Source organism: Ursus maritimus, unplaced genomic scaffold (assembly GCF_017311325.1).
Source record: "Ursus maritimus isolate PB19 unplaced genomic scaffold, ASM1731132v1 scaffold_12, whole genome shotgun sequence".
Lineage (NCBI taxonomy): Eukaryota > Metazoa > Chordata > Mammalia > Carnivora > Ursidae > Ursus > Ursus maritimus.
This window is the reverse complement of record NW_024423564.1, coordinates 60,515,761-60,534,423: the sequence shown is the minus strand read 5'-3', so window position 1 is coordinate 60,534,423 and position 18,663 is coordinate 60,515,761. Positions and strand designations below refer to the sequence as shown.

Here is an 18,663-nt window from a genome sequence, read left to right as displayed (position 1 = left end):
TGGCACACTCCCCCCATCCCGACACAGCATCTCTGTCCTCCTCTCCCACAGACCAGCGCATCTATCAGAACCCCTCCTGCCCACAGGGATACAGCCAGGGCGGGGGGGGGGGCACAGAGCATGGGGCCCAGAAAGGGAGGGGATTTGCTGCCCCACAGACAGGGTGTTCATCAAGAAGCTCTAGAGCCTACCACCTGGTCCAGACCCATCTTCCCTGGGCAACTCTCTAGCCAATGTGAGCCTCCGTTTCTTCATCCAGAGTGGGAATGCTGCTAGCTCTCAGGCCGACCTCACAGGGTCAAATGCGATCACACAAGGGGATACCTTTTCTAACCTAGAGAGTGTTCCACCAACAACTACAAGAGGAGGTCAGACAGTTTTACTTTAGGACCTAAGAGCACTGGCTGGGAGCCTCAAGGGGCAAGGGGGCAAGGTGGCAGCCACAGGACAACATGTGGGGCCCCCTCCCTTCGAAAGCAAAGGGTCTGACAGGGTAGGAGGCACCTGACAGCCTCTCACCACCTCAATCCAATGCAAGCCAAAACCCTGGGCATCCTCCCAGCTCTGCTTCCTCCCCGCCCCACATCCAGCAAGGGGCTGTGAGTTCAGGGCAGGGACACACAGGCCACTGCACTTAGTCACCACTGCAGCCCAGGGCCTGGCCACCCCTCAGCCCAGGGGACCACAGCCTGGAATCCACACTTCCGCAATGGTAGCATGACACAAGCTGGGGGTCCTCCTGGAACCGGGTCACTCCCCTTCTTAGGAACCTTCCATGACTCCCCTGTCTTTAGGTTGAAGGATCTATCCAGGCCTCCTGCCATCCCAAGCTTGCCCCTTCACACCCACGTCCTGGCCTACTGCCCCCTCTCCCCACTCACTGGCAACTGTCTCCAGCTCAGGCCTCACTCCTCTAGGCTAGCCCCTCAGGAAAGTTTCCTGTTGGACCCCAGGGTAGGCCAGATGCTCCTTCGCCTGCCCCTGTGGCACTGGACCCTCAGTGTAATCTCTCCTTGCCTCCTCCACCAGACTGTGAGGCCCTCGAGGGCAGGTCCAGGGCTGTCTCTTTCGTCTGCGGTGCTCACCAAGGCTGTGTATTTGGGAGGCCACTGTGGCCTTACAGACCACATCTGGCCAAAGGGCTAAGGGATGACCAGCAAGTCTGCCAGGCCTCACAGGGTTTGGGTCCTGGCCTCAGACTGACCATCCATCAAATGGGGATGCCCCACCCCACCCCCATCAAGTCCTCCCTTTGCAGCAGGCTTTGAAAACCACACAAACAAGGTGGTTTGCTTCTTCCCAAGCCTCTCCTAAGTTCCGCCCTGGCCCTAGTCAGCAGAGAGGTCTTTCCTGCCGCTGCAGCTTTCTGGCAAGAGGAATGTCAGCTCACTGTGCTGCTGCTTGCTTCCCGCTGGAGAGGAAGGCAGGAAATGGACAGCAGTCGGCCCAGCTCTCGGGAACTGCCTGAGCTTCTGCCACTGACAAGCCCTCATTTACTGGGCGTTGATCCTCCCTGGAAACACACCATCCCACCCCACAGCGCTCAGTCCCCAGGGCTCTCTACTGGGCACTGAGTCTCTACTTGGTTACCACTGATGCCAAGGAGCTCACTACTTTGTTAAGTTGGCAAGTGGTAGAATCGTCTTCTATACAAAGACTCTATTGGCCTCCCTCTTCTTTTCTCTGAAGGATCTGAGATCTAAGGGCTGAAGCCTGGCAGAGGCAGGTCTGAACATCTTTTTTTTTTTTCTTTTTTTTTTTTTTTTAAGATTTCTTTCTTTCTTTAAGTAATCTTTACATCCAAAGTGGGGCTCAAACTCACAACCCCGAGATCAAGAGTCACACACTGTTCCGACTGAGGCAGCCGGGCGCCCCTGGTCTAAGTATCTTCTATATGGCCGAACTTCAGATACTCCAGGTCAGTCATCAGAGCCCTCCTGAGGCTGCTCCTTTCCCAGAGAAACCCCAGCTACATCTGCGGGAAATGAGGAGAGTGCTTCCTGTAATCTCAATAGGAAAGGCCCAAGGTCATGTGTATCTATCTCTCCCTTTTATTTTTGAATCATTTCTTGGGTTTCTGGACTATACACATCATATGCTTCTTCTCCCCACTCCCCCACAACTATGGGGAGGGTTCTCTGGAGGCAGACCTCAGAGGCGGGTGGACTCGGCTGGCAGGAACGAGAACCCCCGGGAATGGGGGGGACATACGAACTCCTATTGTGCCCCACTACAATGGAAAGTATCTGGGGATGTCCAGAGCAGAATGCGATGAGCTTCTGGCAAAGGGAGCTGGGTTCCCCCAAGACTGTCTTTTGCAGAGAAGGCTCAGTCTTCAGCCCTTGGACGTCTGCTGGGTCTCGGCAGTGCCAGTCTCTGTCCTGAGTGTGGTTAGTCCCCAGGTTCCCACCTCCACAGAGCTGACGGAGCGGGCGCAGAGCGAGCCGTTCTGGAACACACACCTGGCCAAGGCATTATCCGGACCAGGGCACTCCAGTGGCTCCCACTACCCCCGGATGGAGCCCACAGTCCTCCAACAGGTCCAGCAGACCCTGCCAGCACACTCTCCAGCCTGTCTCCTACTGAGAACCCACCTATCACCTCACTGGGATAGCATCCCAGACTCTGCTGCCCCCAGGAAGCCTCTCCATTTCCTGCTACAGGGCATGGGTTACCCGTCAAGTCTCTGTGGTAAGCCGGGTGCTCCCAGGGGCAGACTCTGATTGATGAGTTCTGGCCTAGACTCAAGCCCCCTGCCCTCACAGAGGTGGCTCATCACTACCACTAACTACAGTCCCATCTGCTTCTGGGCCTCCATTCTGCATCTATATCAAGTCTGGACTCGATCGGGGATGGCAAATACACAGGTCACACACTACCACTTACATCCCCGTGTTCACGGCAGACGTTGCCCATCAGTGTCTGCCGAGCCCGCACACAGCTCCAGAATCAGTCTCAACAGTGTTCCAGCAGCCTCCACCCACCAATCAGGGCTGGCGACTGAACAGAAACACTGCCTGCTTTTGAGAGAAGATGGCTAGAGGTTCTCTTTCTCCCTCCATCATTCCCCTCCTTTTCTCTTGTTCTTCAGCCTCTCTCTAGACCCTCAGACTTGTATCTGACTGCTGCGGAAGAACACGGGCATGTGGAACCAGTAAGCCTGGGCTGAGACTCCGATCACGGCCCGCAGCCGGTAACTCTGTGCAGGTCATTCACCTTTCCCAGTCCCACTCTCCCAATCAGCCATGTCTCCTCGGCAGAAACGCTGGGATCAAAATGAAAGTAAGCCGCATGTCTAAAAACACTCCATAGCTGAAAACAATCACTGGAATTTAAAACAAAACAAGAACAAAACAGCCCGTACTCAGTGCTCCCTTCTTCGTGACCCCTGCCCTCCTGCCATGCCCCAGCTCTTGACTTAGATAGAAATCCTCATTGGAGGGTGCTTTCCTTAGAACTACCTTGGGGCCAAGAAGCTGGGGGCCCACCCAGACCAGCAGGCCTGGCCAAAACTAAGCCAAGCGTGCCAGATGTGCAGCCCGACTGACTTCAGCTGCATGGAAAAAAAAAAAAAATGCCACTGCTTGATTATGTAAAATCCGTCTGGATCCACAGCAGAAAAACCAAGTTGGAAAGGCCCTCACAGACCATCTGGTCCACCCTGCTTCATCTCCTAGTGAGGAATCGGGGGCCCAGAGATGGGGAGTAACTTGCCCAAGGTCACTCAGTAGGTCATGGACAAGCAGGGGACTAGAACAAGTGTCCTCAGGCTACCGTCTCCTGTATCCTTCCCCACTCCAGAATACCACCTCTGGACTCTCCAAGCCTGGGCAGAATGAGGATCTAGAGCTTTGGGGGTGGCTGGGCTCCACTCCTGGCCACATGAGCAACACGAATAAACTCAGTTCAAACATCTCCCAGGTCCCTAGTGCATGCCAGATGCTGGGAAGGCCAAGATGAAGGCCATCTTTTTACAACGAATGCACAGAAGTAGAATGTCCTTGCTAAGTTCTACCATAACCCTAAGAATACTCCCCAATATTGTGAGGTATGGTCAGGCTGGGTCCTAAACCACCTCTCTGCCAGCCCTCAACTTGCTACTAGACACATCTTATGCCACAGGACCAGGGCTCTGTCCACCTTAGACACCTCAACACCAAACAAGAAAAAGCCAACAGATAGGACATAACGTGAGGATGGCCAAATCCTCTGACCCCAGGAGTAGCCTTGCAGCCTGGCAGTCGAAGGAAGGAAGTCCCCTGGTGTTCCTTTCTGAGGGGCTGGGATGGGGGGTAGACAGCTACACCCTCCCACCTACCCTGGATGCCTCACTGGCTTCGAAATTTAGCAGCAACGGGGCATGGAGTCCTGATGTGAAACCTGGGCTGGCCACCGTGGGACAGGATCTGGTCAAAGCTGGGTCAGCCAACCCAGGCTGGCTATTTCGGCGCAAAGACCCCCCTGCCGCACAGCTGCCCGCCCAGACTGTGGCCAAGCAGGGGAGGAAGTGTAATTGTTGGCAGCAGATAAAACCCGATAGCATCTCTACTTTCCTTCTAATATCAGAGTGGCCGCCTGCAAGAGGAGCGAGGGGCAGGGCCGGCAATCAATAACTAATATTCCCGTCATGCGCCGGCCTGCTCCGGAAATGGGCAGTCACTACCTCCCTTCCAGAGAGATACCCTTTCCCCTCAGCAGTGACCCAGCCTGAGTAGGTCAGCATCACAGCCAGGAAGCACCCTATCCACCTTCATCTTCATCTGACTGATTAGAAAACCATGTCCTCACCTGAGGAGGGCGTGCCGGAGGTGGGGGGGAGGGGCGGGGAGGGGAACAAAGTAGGCTGAAGTCACGCAGGAAGCAGAGAGTCTGGGGAACACAGGTCCCTGCTCCATCTCCACCACCACAACCCCCCCAATTCTTGGAGGTTCATCCTGACTAGGGTTCAGAAAATACCTCTAGTCAAGAGGATCCAGAAGTTACCTCTGTTTGGTGGTGGCTGGAAGTAGCCAAATAAGGGCAGGAATCAGTCTGGGCTTTCTGACCACACACCCCTGAACGTCACAGGGGAGGGCCCAAGAAGTATGTCTGGAATTAGGCCTTAACCATGGACAATTATACCAAAGCAGGAAGTTAAGAGCTGCCCACATATCAGGCAGACCTTCCCCTGCCCCAGACTCAGGCCAAAATAGAAGCCAACAGCCTATTTAAAAAATACAGCTGGCTATTGTCCACCTCTTCCCACCACAGCAGCTTGCTCTGGGCACCCAGATGCCAGCAAGCAGCCTCCACAGGCATGCACACAGGTGGAGCCCAGCACCCAGGGCTCTGTCCACCAGGCAGAAAAGCCACAACTGCACTGTATTCAGGGTCCATGGCCTCGTGTGGGAGGATGTGTAAGCCTGGGAAAGAAGGTCCAAGCAGACAGAACACCTGTGGGAAGACCACCAGCTAGGTACAGAACACCCAACTGCAGTGGCCAGGAAGATGGCTGCCCCTTGGCATGGATGACTATCTCAGTCAGCGGCCCCTGGGCTTCCCTTCCGGGGAAAGGGCAGAAACCTGTCTGGGGTCCATGGGTTTCCAAGGATTTGAATGTCTCATTCTCTTCCAAGTCTGGCCCCTCTTCCCGATGCCTTACCCCAAGCCAAGCCCCAAGTAATGCCTGGTCTGGTCTAACCTAGAGCCTACACACTCCATTTCTGAGGCTGTACTCTTTTCCATCCCAGGGCAAGGCTCCAGTTTGGGCGGCATGCTAGGAAGGTATGCAGATACACACGTGGCCATCCAAAGCCCTCAACCGCCACCCCTGTGCCCCTCTCACTCCCCTCACTGCCATCATAGTGGTAAGGCAACCCGCTCTTTCTGGTTTTGGGCAACACCCAAATTTCACTGATTCCTCCTCGGATGGTGAGCAGCATGTCCAAACCCTTCTCTCCTGGGAGTCAAGATCAACCGAAAGGTGAAATCTTACAAAGCAGAAGTGTCATCTAGGTCATCTCCCATACCCTTAACATCTCCAAGAGGGGTCTGTCCCCCTTGCTTAGATGTCTTAGTAACAGGGAGCCCCTGTCTCCCACAGCCTGCGTCTCACTCCTGGATGCACAGGTGTGAAAGTCTAGCTTACACCAAGCAAAGTCTCCTTGGACTGTGTATCAGTGCTCCCAGTTTTGAACTTTTGGGCTTCACAGAGAGATCTTGGCCTTCTTTTCTATACAACGCTCTTTCCACATTCTTTTCTGGAAGTGCTAGCCTTTCAAAGTGGTGGGGAACATAGGTAGGTTCTCAAACCCCACCACAGACAGGTTTGAACGAATGAAATGTTACACTCCAAGAAGCTCCTTCTAGCCCTGCACGCTGATACCTCTCGGAGATGGCATTCCCCAGTCTCAGCCTGGTTAAAATCAATGAGCCTCCCCCCCAACCCCCAGCTGCCAGGGAACCGCCGAGATAGGGGGAGAAGGAGGCACAGAGGGGCCAGCAGCCACACCCAACCCTGACAAGACAAAGCTCCCAGAGGCCAACAAGGTGTGTTTTGGAGAAGACCAGGCTCTCACCCCACGTGGGACCTGCCCCTGCCTTTGGCGGGCGGAGTGCGGGCACAGATGCTCGCGGGATGCCGACTGTGATCACACTCGGAAAAAATCAAGTGGTAAACCAGAGGGAAAGGATTCCGAGACCTGCCAGGATGGTGGGTTTTTTGTTTTTTTTTAGATTACGCCTAAGGTTTGTAGTTTGGACAGGCAAAGTAAACAATGACGATGACAGCAGCAACAAAACAGAAACAAAGAACAGTTTACTTGTTTAAAAAAAAAAAAAAGCCTTTTGTTATAAAAGACAGCTCCCCACGGCCTTGGAAGCAGCCCCACCGCCTCCCTGACCAGGGGCGGGCTGTGTCGTGCCTTCGAAGCTGGTGTGAAGGAAACCAGCTCGGGCAGAAGTGACAGCACGTGCGGAGGGGAGAGTGGGGGCTGCTCTCCATCTCTTTTCTCCCGTCCTCAGGTTTTGGAAGGGGTGGAGAAACGGATGGGAAGGGCTGGAACCAGCATAAAGCAACCGTATTTAGACCATGGCAAACTGAGCTCCTCCTTACTTGTCTCTCCCTCCCTCCCGCCTGCCTGGGTCTGGCCTGGAGCGAAAGGAGCACGAGACCGAGGGGGGCCAGCACGTACCTGAAAGAAACCCGGCGGGATGGGGCCTCCCGGCATCCCATCGTTGGGGGGAATGTTGCCAAGCACAGGGCTCGGGGCGGCGGCTGCACTCTGTGGAGACAAGGAGGCGGAGAGTGAGAGGCTGCACCCACCGAGAGACCCAGAGCTCCGAACCCCGGCCCCCAGTTCTCCCCGTCGGCCCGCGTCCTCCACACACCCGCCTCAAACACCACCTTCCCAGGGGTGTCTCTCACTGGGCAAGTGGTGGACTCTCCGACCTCTGTTTTCTCATCTTTACAATGGGAGGACAACATCCACCGCTGCGCACGCGCACCGCAGAGCCCAGCACGCAGCCGCTGCTGCAGACGTACGGACGCTGCTGCTGACGTGCGGACGCCCTGCCTAACCCACTCAGCTGCTTGACGAAGCCCCGCACGGCGGCCGAGGCGCTTTATAAATGCTTGTGCCCTCTCCAACAGGATGCGTGCTGTATCGAGAGCACATCCATCACTATCCACAGCTTAATGAACGAACAGACACCCTGCTGGGAAACGTCCCTGGAGGGGTCGACGAGGGCGGGGGCCTTTCGGCCCCGTCAGGGTCCTGGGTGCCATAGGAGATGAGGTGGCCCGCGCAATGGGGGGACTAGAGGCACTTTTCTTCTTAAATGCTGCTATTCTGGCGTTTACCTGGTACATCTGCCTCAGCAAATGCCTCCCGGGGGTGAACAGACGTCGTTCGCCCCAGCCTGGCCTCCTTCCAGACAATCTGTGTCCCACCTGCCATGTGGTCAGCATGTCTGAGCCTGGGCCCGCACGCACACAGGCAGGGTGAGGCTGATGGGGCGAGTCACACACCTCCCGCCGCCCCCTCTCCCCCCACACCCTGGCCACCGCGGCTGGTGCCCTGCACACACACCCCTCCGCCCCCCAAGCACTCCTCCCACAGGACCCCCCCACTCCCATCTCAGTGTCACCAATCACACACACCCCACTGAGAGTTTGAGACTCAATCACCAATGGCCTCCCAGGGGTCTGAGGGGTTCTCTGGGACCCCCGGGGTCAGGAAACAGACTGCCTCTTTCTTTCTTACAAATGCTGCAGAATTCTTCTTCCCTTTCCTCAGCCAGGAAATAGGAACCAGAACTCCTAACTTCCAACTCTGATAGAAGGAAATGAGGTAATGTGTGGATCCCATGGACACACTACCTGTAGCAAGATGAACTGACACCCCCGGGGGACCCATGCATCTGGGCTCCAGTGCCGTTCCCTGTACTAGCAACAGAGGGCCGTGGGCAAGCCGCTTGGCCTTCTCGGCCAGCTTCCTGTGCAAAGTGGGTATCGCTGTTGTCCTGCCTGTTCATCGGGGTTGTGGGAGGCTACAGGACAGGGTGGGCTGAGTTTGTGAACCGGGAAAGCTTGGTAATCTGGAAGCAAGGGGGGCTCAGTATGGGCATGCACTGGGTGTCTTAACAGACCCAGCAAAAGAGACTGGGGAGGGGATGGGCTGGCCACGTGTGCCCAGCATCTCAAAATGCTGCCTACCGAAAGGCAACCCTCTCTGTAAATAAAGAGATTCGCAACCATCCTGCCATGTGTTACAAGCATCCCAAACATCACGAATGAGCTCTTCCCACCTTCCCGGGTAAGAGTCCCACTCAGAAGGAGGAGGGGCCAGCGGGCCTCTGCCTATAGCCTCCCCCCCCAACCCGGGACCCAGCATTATCTGGGTAAGGGCCGCCTGGGGGAGCACGCCCGGCTATCCATCAGCTGCACGGTTCGTCTGTGGTTGGTGGTTCTGTGCAAATGCAACTTTTCAGGATTTACAGCCAACAATCACCCCTCGGAAGCAGGGGCAGGAAAGCTTGAAAGAAAAATTGGAGTGAGGTAAACAGGTACCCACGTTTTCTTCAAGTTCTGTCAGAGACGGGTTTTATATTTAACTCTTTAACCCTTCGGGAACTTAGTTTGGTACAGAATATAGATTTTGCTCCTCAGGCAGTGGCCTCAGTATGATTTTGCCCCACTCATTTGAAATCTGGAGGCAAAATCCTTACAAAGGCTTGGGTCTATTTCTGTGCTTTTAAATTCTGTCCTACGTGTCTCTATTGTTCATCGTCATGATGGGAGTTTCACCATGTATCTTACTTTCCCCTCCAATTGTTCAGTGGAAGTTTTCTGGCTCATTTTCACCTACCTATCCCTCCAAACATCAGATCATCTATAAAAGTCACCCTCCTGTTGAAAGAAAAAAGTTCACATATGTACACACACACACACACACACACAAATCTGGAGGAGAAATGCCGTCTTTCCTCAAACAGAGGTGCCCTCCCAGGACATGGTCTTTCTCCAATTACTCACACCTTCGTGCAAGTCCCGCAGTCGAGCAGGTGGGGGGGGGGGGGGGCAGGAGGACGACAATATTATCAGGTAGGTGGGAGTAGGCGACATGGGGAAAACCAAAATCCAGTCTTGTTTAAACTGACTAAATGTTTTATTCAACAAATGTGGCACCGACATGTTTGCGGGACGATGACAGGAAAAATGGAACTCCTGACTGGGGAGGCCCTAGGTGGTATGCCTTGGGCCCCATGCTAGAAACAGGCTGGGTACTCCCGGCCAACCCCTGCCCTCTCTCTCCCTGAACTCCCAGGAGGCCTGTGAGGTGGACACAAGCACCCTCGCCTGAGAGATGGAGACACAAGCGTCTGGTGAGGAGAGTGGGCTCAAGACAGCCCTCTCCCGTTTGTCCCCGTCTGCCCGGATCTACTCCACCCCGGCCTTCAACCCAGAACCATGCTGTTTTTACAGAAAGATCTGGAAAGCCTCACCAATTTGATTCTTTGAATTAGCATTTATCGTTTAGTATACAACACTTGCTTATTATAGAACACAGCAAAGGAAAGAGAAAATTAGCCACCGTGCTTTGTTAAAGAATGTCAAGAGCACTTCCCCTTCTCATTACGCGGCCAAAGAAAACATGAGTTTTTAATGAGTCTAATATTATGTAGAGGTAACATTATTTAACCCATTTAATTAACAGGCATCACATCGGTGTTTGCTACCTCGGTAGTTACAATACGGTACCTCTCTGGTATTCGGACCTATTTTTTGGATCACTACCTTTTGAAATGGGTCTATGCTGACCACTCGTAGATCTTCTTTTATGGGAGGACGTTCATGTCCCTTGCTATTGGTATATTTGACTTTTTCCTTAGTGATATATAAGAGCTCTTTATATTTTAAGGATACAACATATGGATATCTTAGAATTAAAAACAAACACACAAACAACTTTTTAATGAAAATTTGGACCCGGGAGCATGACTTACAAGGCTCCCTCCCTCCGAGATCTCCTTTCCCNNACAAAATCAGAAGTGAGTCCATGGTCCTTTGAATGTCAGGACTGGGGTAACCGTGGTTCCAGAACATGGATGGTGCAATTCTCTGACATCTGGGTGGAGGACAGATTTTTGCTAGCCTCCAATGAAAGGAAAGCCATCTTAGCAGTGATTAAGGTAGCAGAAAGCTGAGGAGACTTTTATCATTCAAAGCCTTGTCCAGCAGCAAAAATAAGCAAAATAATTAACCTGAATTATGACAGTTACTGCTATTCTTTGATTATGAAGGAAATATGTGCTCATAACGGAAAACTTTCAAAAGGGCAGAAAAGTATGAAGCAGCAAATGAAAAGCAGCAGCCGGTGTTACAGGGCAACAAAAGGGTTAAGTACTAACTGTGGTTCACAAAACGGAATCCACAGACCCCCTCCTCCGGACCCCACACCTGCCAGCAGGGGCCGTTTTACCCATCTCTGAGATGTGAGGCATACAGCAGGTGTTCAATAAATGATTACGACTTTTATTATTCAAAGACCTGCTCAAACCTGGCCATCCGGAGCCAGGCCTTTCCGGATTGCTAGGAATCGGCCTCTCCCTGCGGTTTCCAGCTTTGAGTTAGAGCTCCATTAAAGCACTCAGCAAAGCGTCTCATGTGAGTTTTCTCTAAAAACACAACCCAAACCGAAAGCCCCTGACGTTCACTGAGGCCTACAGCTTTCGGGGCTGTGGTGGGTGCAGGGGAGGGAACCCTCGCACTGGAGCAGGGCAGTAAAGAGCACTGGATTCTGAAGCCAGAGACCTCCCTGTGAGCTCGGGTCCCTGCTGGGAGCCTCAGTTTCCCCATGCGTCCAATGGCCGGGTTAGACAGGACCACCTCTTGGGCCCTTCTTCTGAGCCGCTCTTCCCAACCCAGTCTGCACACCCAGGGGGCAGGGACTGGAAAGTGCAGCCCGTGCGTGAACAGGAGAGCCCTCTCTCCGGAAGACTCTGAATTTTAACTCTTCTCTGTTCATTACAGAACACTTAAGAGATAAAGATTAGAAACCTTCTTGTTATCAGAGCCTGCAGGTAAGAGCCGATGACATCTGAGCTCGCCCCACCCAGGCCCTCCTCACCCACGTTTATCTATATATGCATACATACACAGACTAAAAAAAGCAGAATCAAATCAGGCATGCAGTTTGGTAACTCACGCATTTTTTAAAAAACTAACTTCAAGTTCTTTTCTACATAGAAAACAGGCCTTGCACCGGGTGGCGTGGCCCACTCCAGCCAGCTGCCTCCTCTAAGACTCGGGGGTCAGAGTTCACGTGTGAAGCTCAAGGTGCCTTCGGACAGCTGCCTGAAGCTCCTCCAGCTCCCCTGTAAAGGATCATATTTTTGTTCGTGGCCTGGGAGTCTTCCAAGGAGGACCGAGCCCACAAGCCTCTCCCTTAAGAGTAGGGCTTCTTTACAATCCCACGGCAGTTACACAGCCAGCCAGCCGGGCCCGGGGCTCACCGCCGCACCGCAGCCTGCCCGCGTGCTCCAGACCCAGGCCAGCTGGTCTCACACGTGCCCTCCAACGGCAGGCGTCCGGCACTAGCAAATCTGCTTTTCAGTGGTGACCACCCCTGCAGGGCCGAGCATCCTGATGCATCCTCCACTAACCCACCCAACACCACGAGAGTACAAACGCCCTGGCAAGTCCCAGACGTGGTGCCGGGCCCTTTCCTCGCTCGGTACCAACAAGTCCCCTGTGGCTCCAGGACCAGCAGGGTCGGTCCAGAGGAACAGGAGACAAGCTCCCAGAAGCCTCCCGTCTCGTATCGCACAGTATCTTGTGATAGGTAAGACGTGCTCATGCTTCCTTCCAGAAGTGTGGGTCTGGGGGATTCTCCCTGCAAGGTATTATCTTCCAGCCCCCACCCCAAGTACCCCAGTTCTCCTCACTCACAATCCAGCATGGGACCCTCCCCCCCATTTTCACTATTTTAAAATGATCCTCAGGGCGCCTGGGTGGCACAGTCAGTTAAGCAACTGACTCTTGGTTTCGGCTCAGGTCGTGATCAGGGTTCTGAGATCGAGTTCCGCATTGGGCTCCACACTCAGTACAGAGTCTGCTTGGAATTCTCTCTCCCTCTCCCTCTCCCTCTCTCACTCATGTGTTCTCTCTCTCTCTCTCACATAAATATCTTTAAAATAAATAAAAACAGAAATAGAAATGATCCTCTGCACACGAAGCCCCTAGAAAACTGAATAAAACCAAATGCTCAGAGTGAACCGCAGGACTCCTGCCAGCTTGGCCAGCCCCTCCTGATTTACAAGGCTGCAAAATGGAACTTTGTTCTGCAATCCCCTCCCTCCTCGCCCCACCCCAATACTCAGGCCTCGGCGTGTAGCAACATAGAGCCCACATGCAAAACCACCAAGTACAGCCTTTCTTGACTGAAACTCAACACAGGCCATGTGGCCAAGCACCCAGGACGCCACAGGGTGTGTGGCATATGGCTGGGTGCGCACAGCTGGGAAAGAGAGGTCACTTAGAGGAGTGAAGGCACCCTCCTGCCGCGTACGTGAGAAGGGCAAGTGAGAAACGAAGGTCTTTGTGGGATGCTTGTGTCCAGGGGAAGGACAGATGCTTGCACGGGTATCATCAAGACAGAGCCTTCAGGGGCGCCTGGGTAGCGCAGTCGTTAAAGCGTCTGCCTTCGGCTCAGGGCGTGATCCTGGCGTTTCAGGATCGAGTCCCACATCGGGCTCCTCCACTGGGAGCCTGCTTCTTCCTCTCCCACTCCCCCTGCTGTGTTCCCTCTCTCACTGGCTGTCTCTCTGTCACATAAATAAATAAAATCTTTGAGAAAAAAAAAAAAAAAGACAGAGCCTTCAGCAATCTGTGCAAAATACTGGAGTGACCTAGGTCCCTCGGGGCCGAGTTTCCTAGAGGAAATGTTAATCTTAGCAGGATAGATGAGCTGAAGATGTTGACGAAGGAGTGGCGAGAATGTCATCACCCAGAGAGAAAGGCCAAGACGGAGAGAAGTGGGGTCAAAAAAGGGAGAGGTACAGGAAGAGGCCTCTTGGTTTTGGGCACAGACCACAGAAGAGAATCGGTTCTGGAGAACAGGGGCTCTAGTTCTGCAGCTTGGAGAAAACACAGAGCTGTTGGTACGTGAAGAGACAGAACCAGCTGGCATTAAAAATAGGTTCAGATGACACACGGGAGTGAATGACACAGGATCCCTGCCTCCAAATAGCCAGGGGCTGTCACGTGGAAGGAGGAGTGGATGTCCTCTCCTGGTGCCAAGGGATGGCTCTGGGTCCAGCAGTAGGTGCTCTGAGCTACCAAAAGCTTTTCCAGTTCCGAGCATCAGAGCGAGCAGCCTCAGGAAGTGGTGGCCTGGGCTAACTTGGGGTGGCTCACAGCTGGCACACATAAAGAGCGCACTACAGCTCTGAATATGTGGCCTTGATCTCTGCTCTCCAACTCAGAGCCATGCTGACTGCCTCAGCCTCAGTTTCCCCTCTGCCACATTACCTACCACCTCCCGGTGTTTCGTGGGGATTATGAGGATAGACGAGACCTGGAATGAGGGCTCCCACTCTGGCTGCAAACCACCTACTGTGTGACCTGCGTAAGCCTTCCTGCCCCTGGCCTCTGCTCAGCTCCAAAGGAGGTGGATGACGTCCTGCAGTTTCAATGAAACAGTGGGCATCGCACTGAGCTCTAAGCTGAGGCCACGTGTAGGCAGAAAAAGCCCTGAGCTGCCACAGCCAGGCCATCAGGCCCACGGGAGAGCTGTCCTGACACCAGAGCTTCTTCCAAAGTCTCCTGGCTGAGGGGCTCAAGGTCGGGACGTGGAGAAGGGGTACGGAAAGAAGCAACTACCTTTCATCCTGACCCCGGAGATCAGGAGGGGGGAGGGTGGGACTGACTCCTCAACATCCCCGCCAAGAGATCATTTCTGTTTACCAGTAAGGAAACTGAGGCACAGAGAAGCACATGATCATGAGTGGCTCTAACTTTACTCTCCCTGTCCTTCCACCCTCTCCCCCCAGTCTTAGGCCCACAAACCCAAACACAGTCTCCCCATCAACCTTGCAGTTCCCGAGGAGAGTTTTGTAAGCTTTCTGACACTTAAGAAACAACAGAGCATCACAAACACGAGGGGAGCACAGTGCGTTCTCTGCAGCTGGGACCATCTACAGGTTTTGCTCTTCTCCCGAAGTGCATGGACTTAGTCCTGCTCCTTCCAGCAAATACTTGATGGAGTTGGCCTTCAGCAAGGGGTGTGGGGAGGGGGGTGTGTGTGTGTGTGTGCGCGCGCGCACGCGTATGCATGTGTGCGTGTAGGAATGCATGAACCCGCTGAAGAGTCTGCTGGATCTAACTGGCAAATTACCCTGGGAAGAGAAGGAGAAACAAGGTAGGTGGGAGCTTAAAAAGGTTACAAGTGCTTTACACACATCGGACGCACTTCGCAAACACTTGCTCCCGGGGCGGCGGGGATGCGCCGAGCCTGCCAGGGCAGCAGATGACAGCGCACTGAGGAGTGTGGGAAGGTGCTCCGGGCGGGTGCGGTGAGGCGGGGATTAGTGGGATCAGGGAGGCTTTATGGAAGAGGTGGCACTCAAGCCAGGGCCTTAAAGGACGGCAGGACTCGAAGATGCGGGCAGTGATACGGAGGTGAGAGATTACTGCTGTCATCTCAGCCCTCCCCGGGAGCCAGGCCTCTGACAGCCTCTCCTTCAGAGCACAGATCCCGCCGAGGTGGGGAGCCTCCACTTCGTCAGAGCTCCGTCCCAGCCCAGTTTCGGGGGCAGGGGATCTGGGGCTGGGGCTGACTCACTTCCCTCCTCCACAAGGGGGTTCTTCTGCAGAAGGGGAGTGTGGCCTAGCTTCTTCCCCCGCCTTCCCAACAACCCGGTCGGGAGTCCAGCTGAGGACGTCGAGGGATTTGTCCAGGGTCATGCAGCTCAGCTTCGACAGGCCTAACTAGAAGTCAAGCCCAGATGTGCTAAAACCAGAGCCCAGTTCTCGGCCATGTCCCGGCTTCTCTGGTCTTAGTTCCGAAGCTGATGCTTAAAGATGGTCACCCAGGAACAGAGAGGTCAGGGCTCAAGGCCCAGCCTTTCCATTCTCCAGGAGCCCCTCACGGTCACCTGTAAAAGGGGAGCCCTCTATCTTCTGCAGGGCATGGGAAACGTAAACAGGACTCTCAGGCAATGGGTTCAGGTCGAGACAGGTGATCAATGAACAGAAGCCCCTGCGCCAGGGACACAGTACCAAGGCAGACAAGAGACTCGCTAAGTTTCTATGAGTCCACGAACACAGAGCAAGCCAGGGAAGGAAAGGGGGTCACAGCTGTAGGAGGACATCTTCTGCTCAACAGAAGCCACTCTTCTGAGCAGTGGCCTCTCTCTACCCCATGCTAGAGAAATAGGATTTCATTAAAAACAAACAAACAAACAAACGCACTCCAGTCAGGACATTTCCGAAAGAAGAACTGGCTTCCTTCCCAGTGCTGAGAAGGCCACGGCCACTATCCCATCGAGCCTTGCCCATCCATCCCTGGGAGCACCCAGCTTCTGCTGGGAATGGATCAAAGGGTACCGTTTGTGTAAGAGGTGGAGCCCCACATAATTAATACCTGGTTATACCGTGGATGCCAGCCAGGGCACCCTCCTCCGTGTGCAAACACCTCTCCGGCTGGGCCACACAGCACAGGGCGCGGGTTCTAGGCATGTACACGCAAGACAGGGGAGATTAAGGGCTAGAGGTGCCCCCACAAATGAACAGTACAGAATGGATCAACAGCACGCTATTTGTATAATGCCGATTCTCTTCTTAAAGAGAGGTGAGCTCCATGGCCTGGGTTTACACCATTAGCAACGCACGCACGCACACGCACACACACACGCGTGCACACACACACAGAGTCTTAAAGGAGCTACTTACAACCGCAAACATGTCATAGTAGGCCAGTGACAGTTCCTTAACAAGAACACTGGCAGTTGCCTCTGCAAAGCGGAAAATTCCCTGGCGGGGACCCACACACGCGCTCAGTTCCAATGACAACTTAATCCTGCCAGGACTGAGGTGCGCAGAGAACAAAAAAAAAAAAAAATCGCCTGCTTCTAGAAACTTTTAAGTTTGAAAGAAATCATTAAAGGCATGACCCTCAGAACTTCTTTTAAAAATGGGAGCCCACACTTTGTTCGGCCGGCACCAAATTTAGCGGGGACCCAGTCACTTGCCTTCAGTTCATCCTCTGCTGTGATAGGACGAAAGTGCAGTCTGTAAAGTTCGCCGGGGTCCCCGATGTCAAGGCCAGAGAAGCGGACACTGGGCCGGGGAGGGTGCGTCAAGGCAGGGGCCGGGCGGGGCGCAGGTGAGGAGCCCAGCAGCGCGGTCTGCACGGCCAGCACGCAGGCTCCAGGCTGGGCAGATGCCACCTACGCCTTTAAAGTGCGCACTAATTGTGCTAATTTAGCTAACAGTCTCGGTTTTGTCCCCCACCCCAGTCAACCAGCATCCTCTGGTACTGCTGGAGATGCAAGCTGTTGGCCTTAGTGTTTTGTCAGCCATTAAACGATTCGTCGGAGTCATTAATTGATTTATTACTGCTGCCTGCTCAGAGGGTTTAGCAAATAGAGAATGATGTAGGTCACAACGCGAAGGAAATTGGACCAAACACCACCATGAGAAGCTGGGCACTTAGAGAGGGTGCCACTGTCCACTCGGGCAGCCCTCCATGCCCAGCTGTCAGATGGGGGACAGCAGAGCTGGCTCTCCTGCCTGAAATCCGGGTGCCAGACTGCCTCCTGCTCAGGAGCCGGTGCTGCCAAAGATGTAGAAGGGAGAGAACCTTGTCCAGAGGCCCCTGGCAGCTGGGTCCCCGGCACCTGCCAGGCACGATCACCAGCAACCGAGTTAGAGGGGGAGAGAAGCCTCCACTGGCCCCCACCCAGTAGGTGCTGGGTTCCAACGGCTGGGCCTGTGTGTCAGCCTTCCAGGGCACTGGGGAGGCCAGGGAGAGGCCCCCAGCCAGGGCTCCATTCCTCTAGAGGTGACAGGCTCCAACCACACTCTCTCTGTTCCTGCACTGCCCACAGGAGTGCCGGCACAGCAGCAGCTGACGGTAACAGGTGTCTCCTGAGGCCTGGCCCTTCAGGACTGCTCTCTGACCCTTGAAACAGTCCTAGCAGGTAGGTGGCATTACCGTCCCCATGCTGGCGAAGAAAACAAGCATTACACAGCAGGCCAGGGAGCCGCAGTCCTGGGCATCGAACCCAGGTCCACCTGACTTCAAAGTCCACATTCCCTCCCCTCTATCACACCCTTTAGCTGACACCAAAGGGCACTACGGCTCGGCCTCAACAATAACCCCACACCAAACTAGCTGGGTGAACAAGAGCAGAGCAGCCCCCCTTCTTCTCAAAGCCCCCGGTGCCTCACTTATAAAGGGACAGAGTCAAGATGGGGGAGCCCTAAGTCTCCGTGGGGGGGGGGGGGCGCTGGGACTGCAGGACTCAGTTCCTCCCACCACCCCAGCGGCACTGGCCCATGGGGGGACGCTGATGGCCTGGCCATGCTGCCAACACAGATCACACCGCCCAGTGCCCACTTTCTGCTGTGAGTGCGCCTCATGCTGGGAGCAAGCCCTCCCATGTGTCCCCTGCTGCCCTACCTGCCCTTCAAGCCCCAACCTACTGCCATAGGACCGGGAAGCCTCCCCAGAACACGGCCGGGTACCCAGGAGCACACGATGAAGGGTTGCTGCACTGGGAACAGTCCAGAGAGAAGTAACTCTCATCCCGCCCTGCTCCCAATTCCCAGGGTTGTGAGCAAACACAGGGGAGTGGTGTTGAGATGAGGGGAACTAGAATGCTCATTTTACAGAAATGTTAACACTCCCAACAAGAGGATTACAGGGTCACAGATTCTGTGTGTGGGGGCGGGGGTGTGTGTGTGTGTGTGTGTGTGTGTACATGTCTGTCTCTAAAGCAGGAAAGGTAAACACTCTGGTACCTTGTGTCCCTAAGGAACAAACACAGCCAGTCTGGTTGACTCAAATTCTGTGAGTGCAGGCGTCAGCCCCTCAAAGACACATCACACGCCCGCCCTGCTCAGTGGCACTGGAGAACAGAGTCCACCCCAGCAGGCTTTCAGAGGACCTCAGAGGGGGA

The 18,663-nt window shown here is 54.3% G+C and overlaps 1 protein-coding gene across 4 annotated transcripts in view; it reads right to left on the bottom strand.

Annotated features, from left to right (window-relative positions):
• Positions 1 to 18,663, bottom strand: part of SSBP3 (single stranded DNA binding protein 3) — a 161,135-nt gene that overhangs the window by 41,690 nt on the left and 100,782 nt on the right. For all 4 annotated transcript variants that reach the window (XM_040627266.1, XM_040627267.1, XM_040627268.1 and 1 more), the window contains one exon: positions 7,173 to 7,262. In XM_040627266.1, coding sequence (XP_040483200.1) covers positions 7,173 to 7,262 — 90 coding nt within the window. The remainder of the gene's footprint in view (positions 1 to 7,172; positions 7,263 to 18,663) is intronic.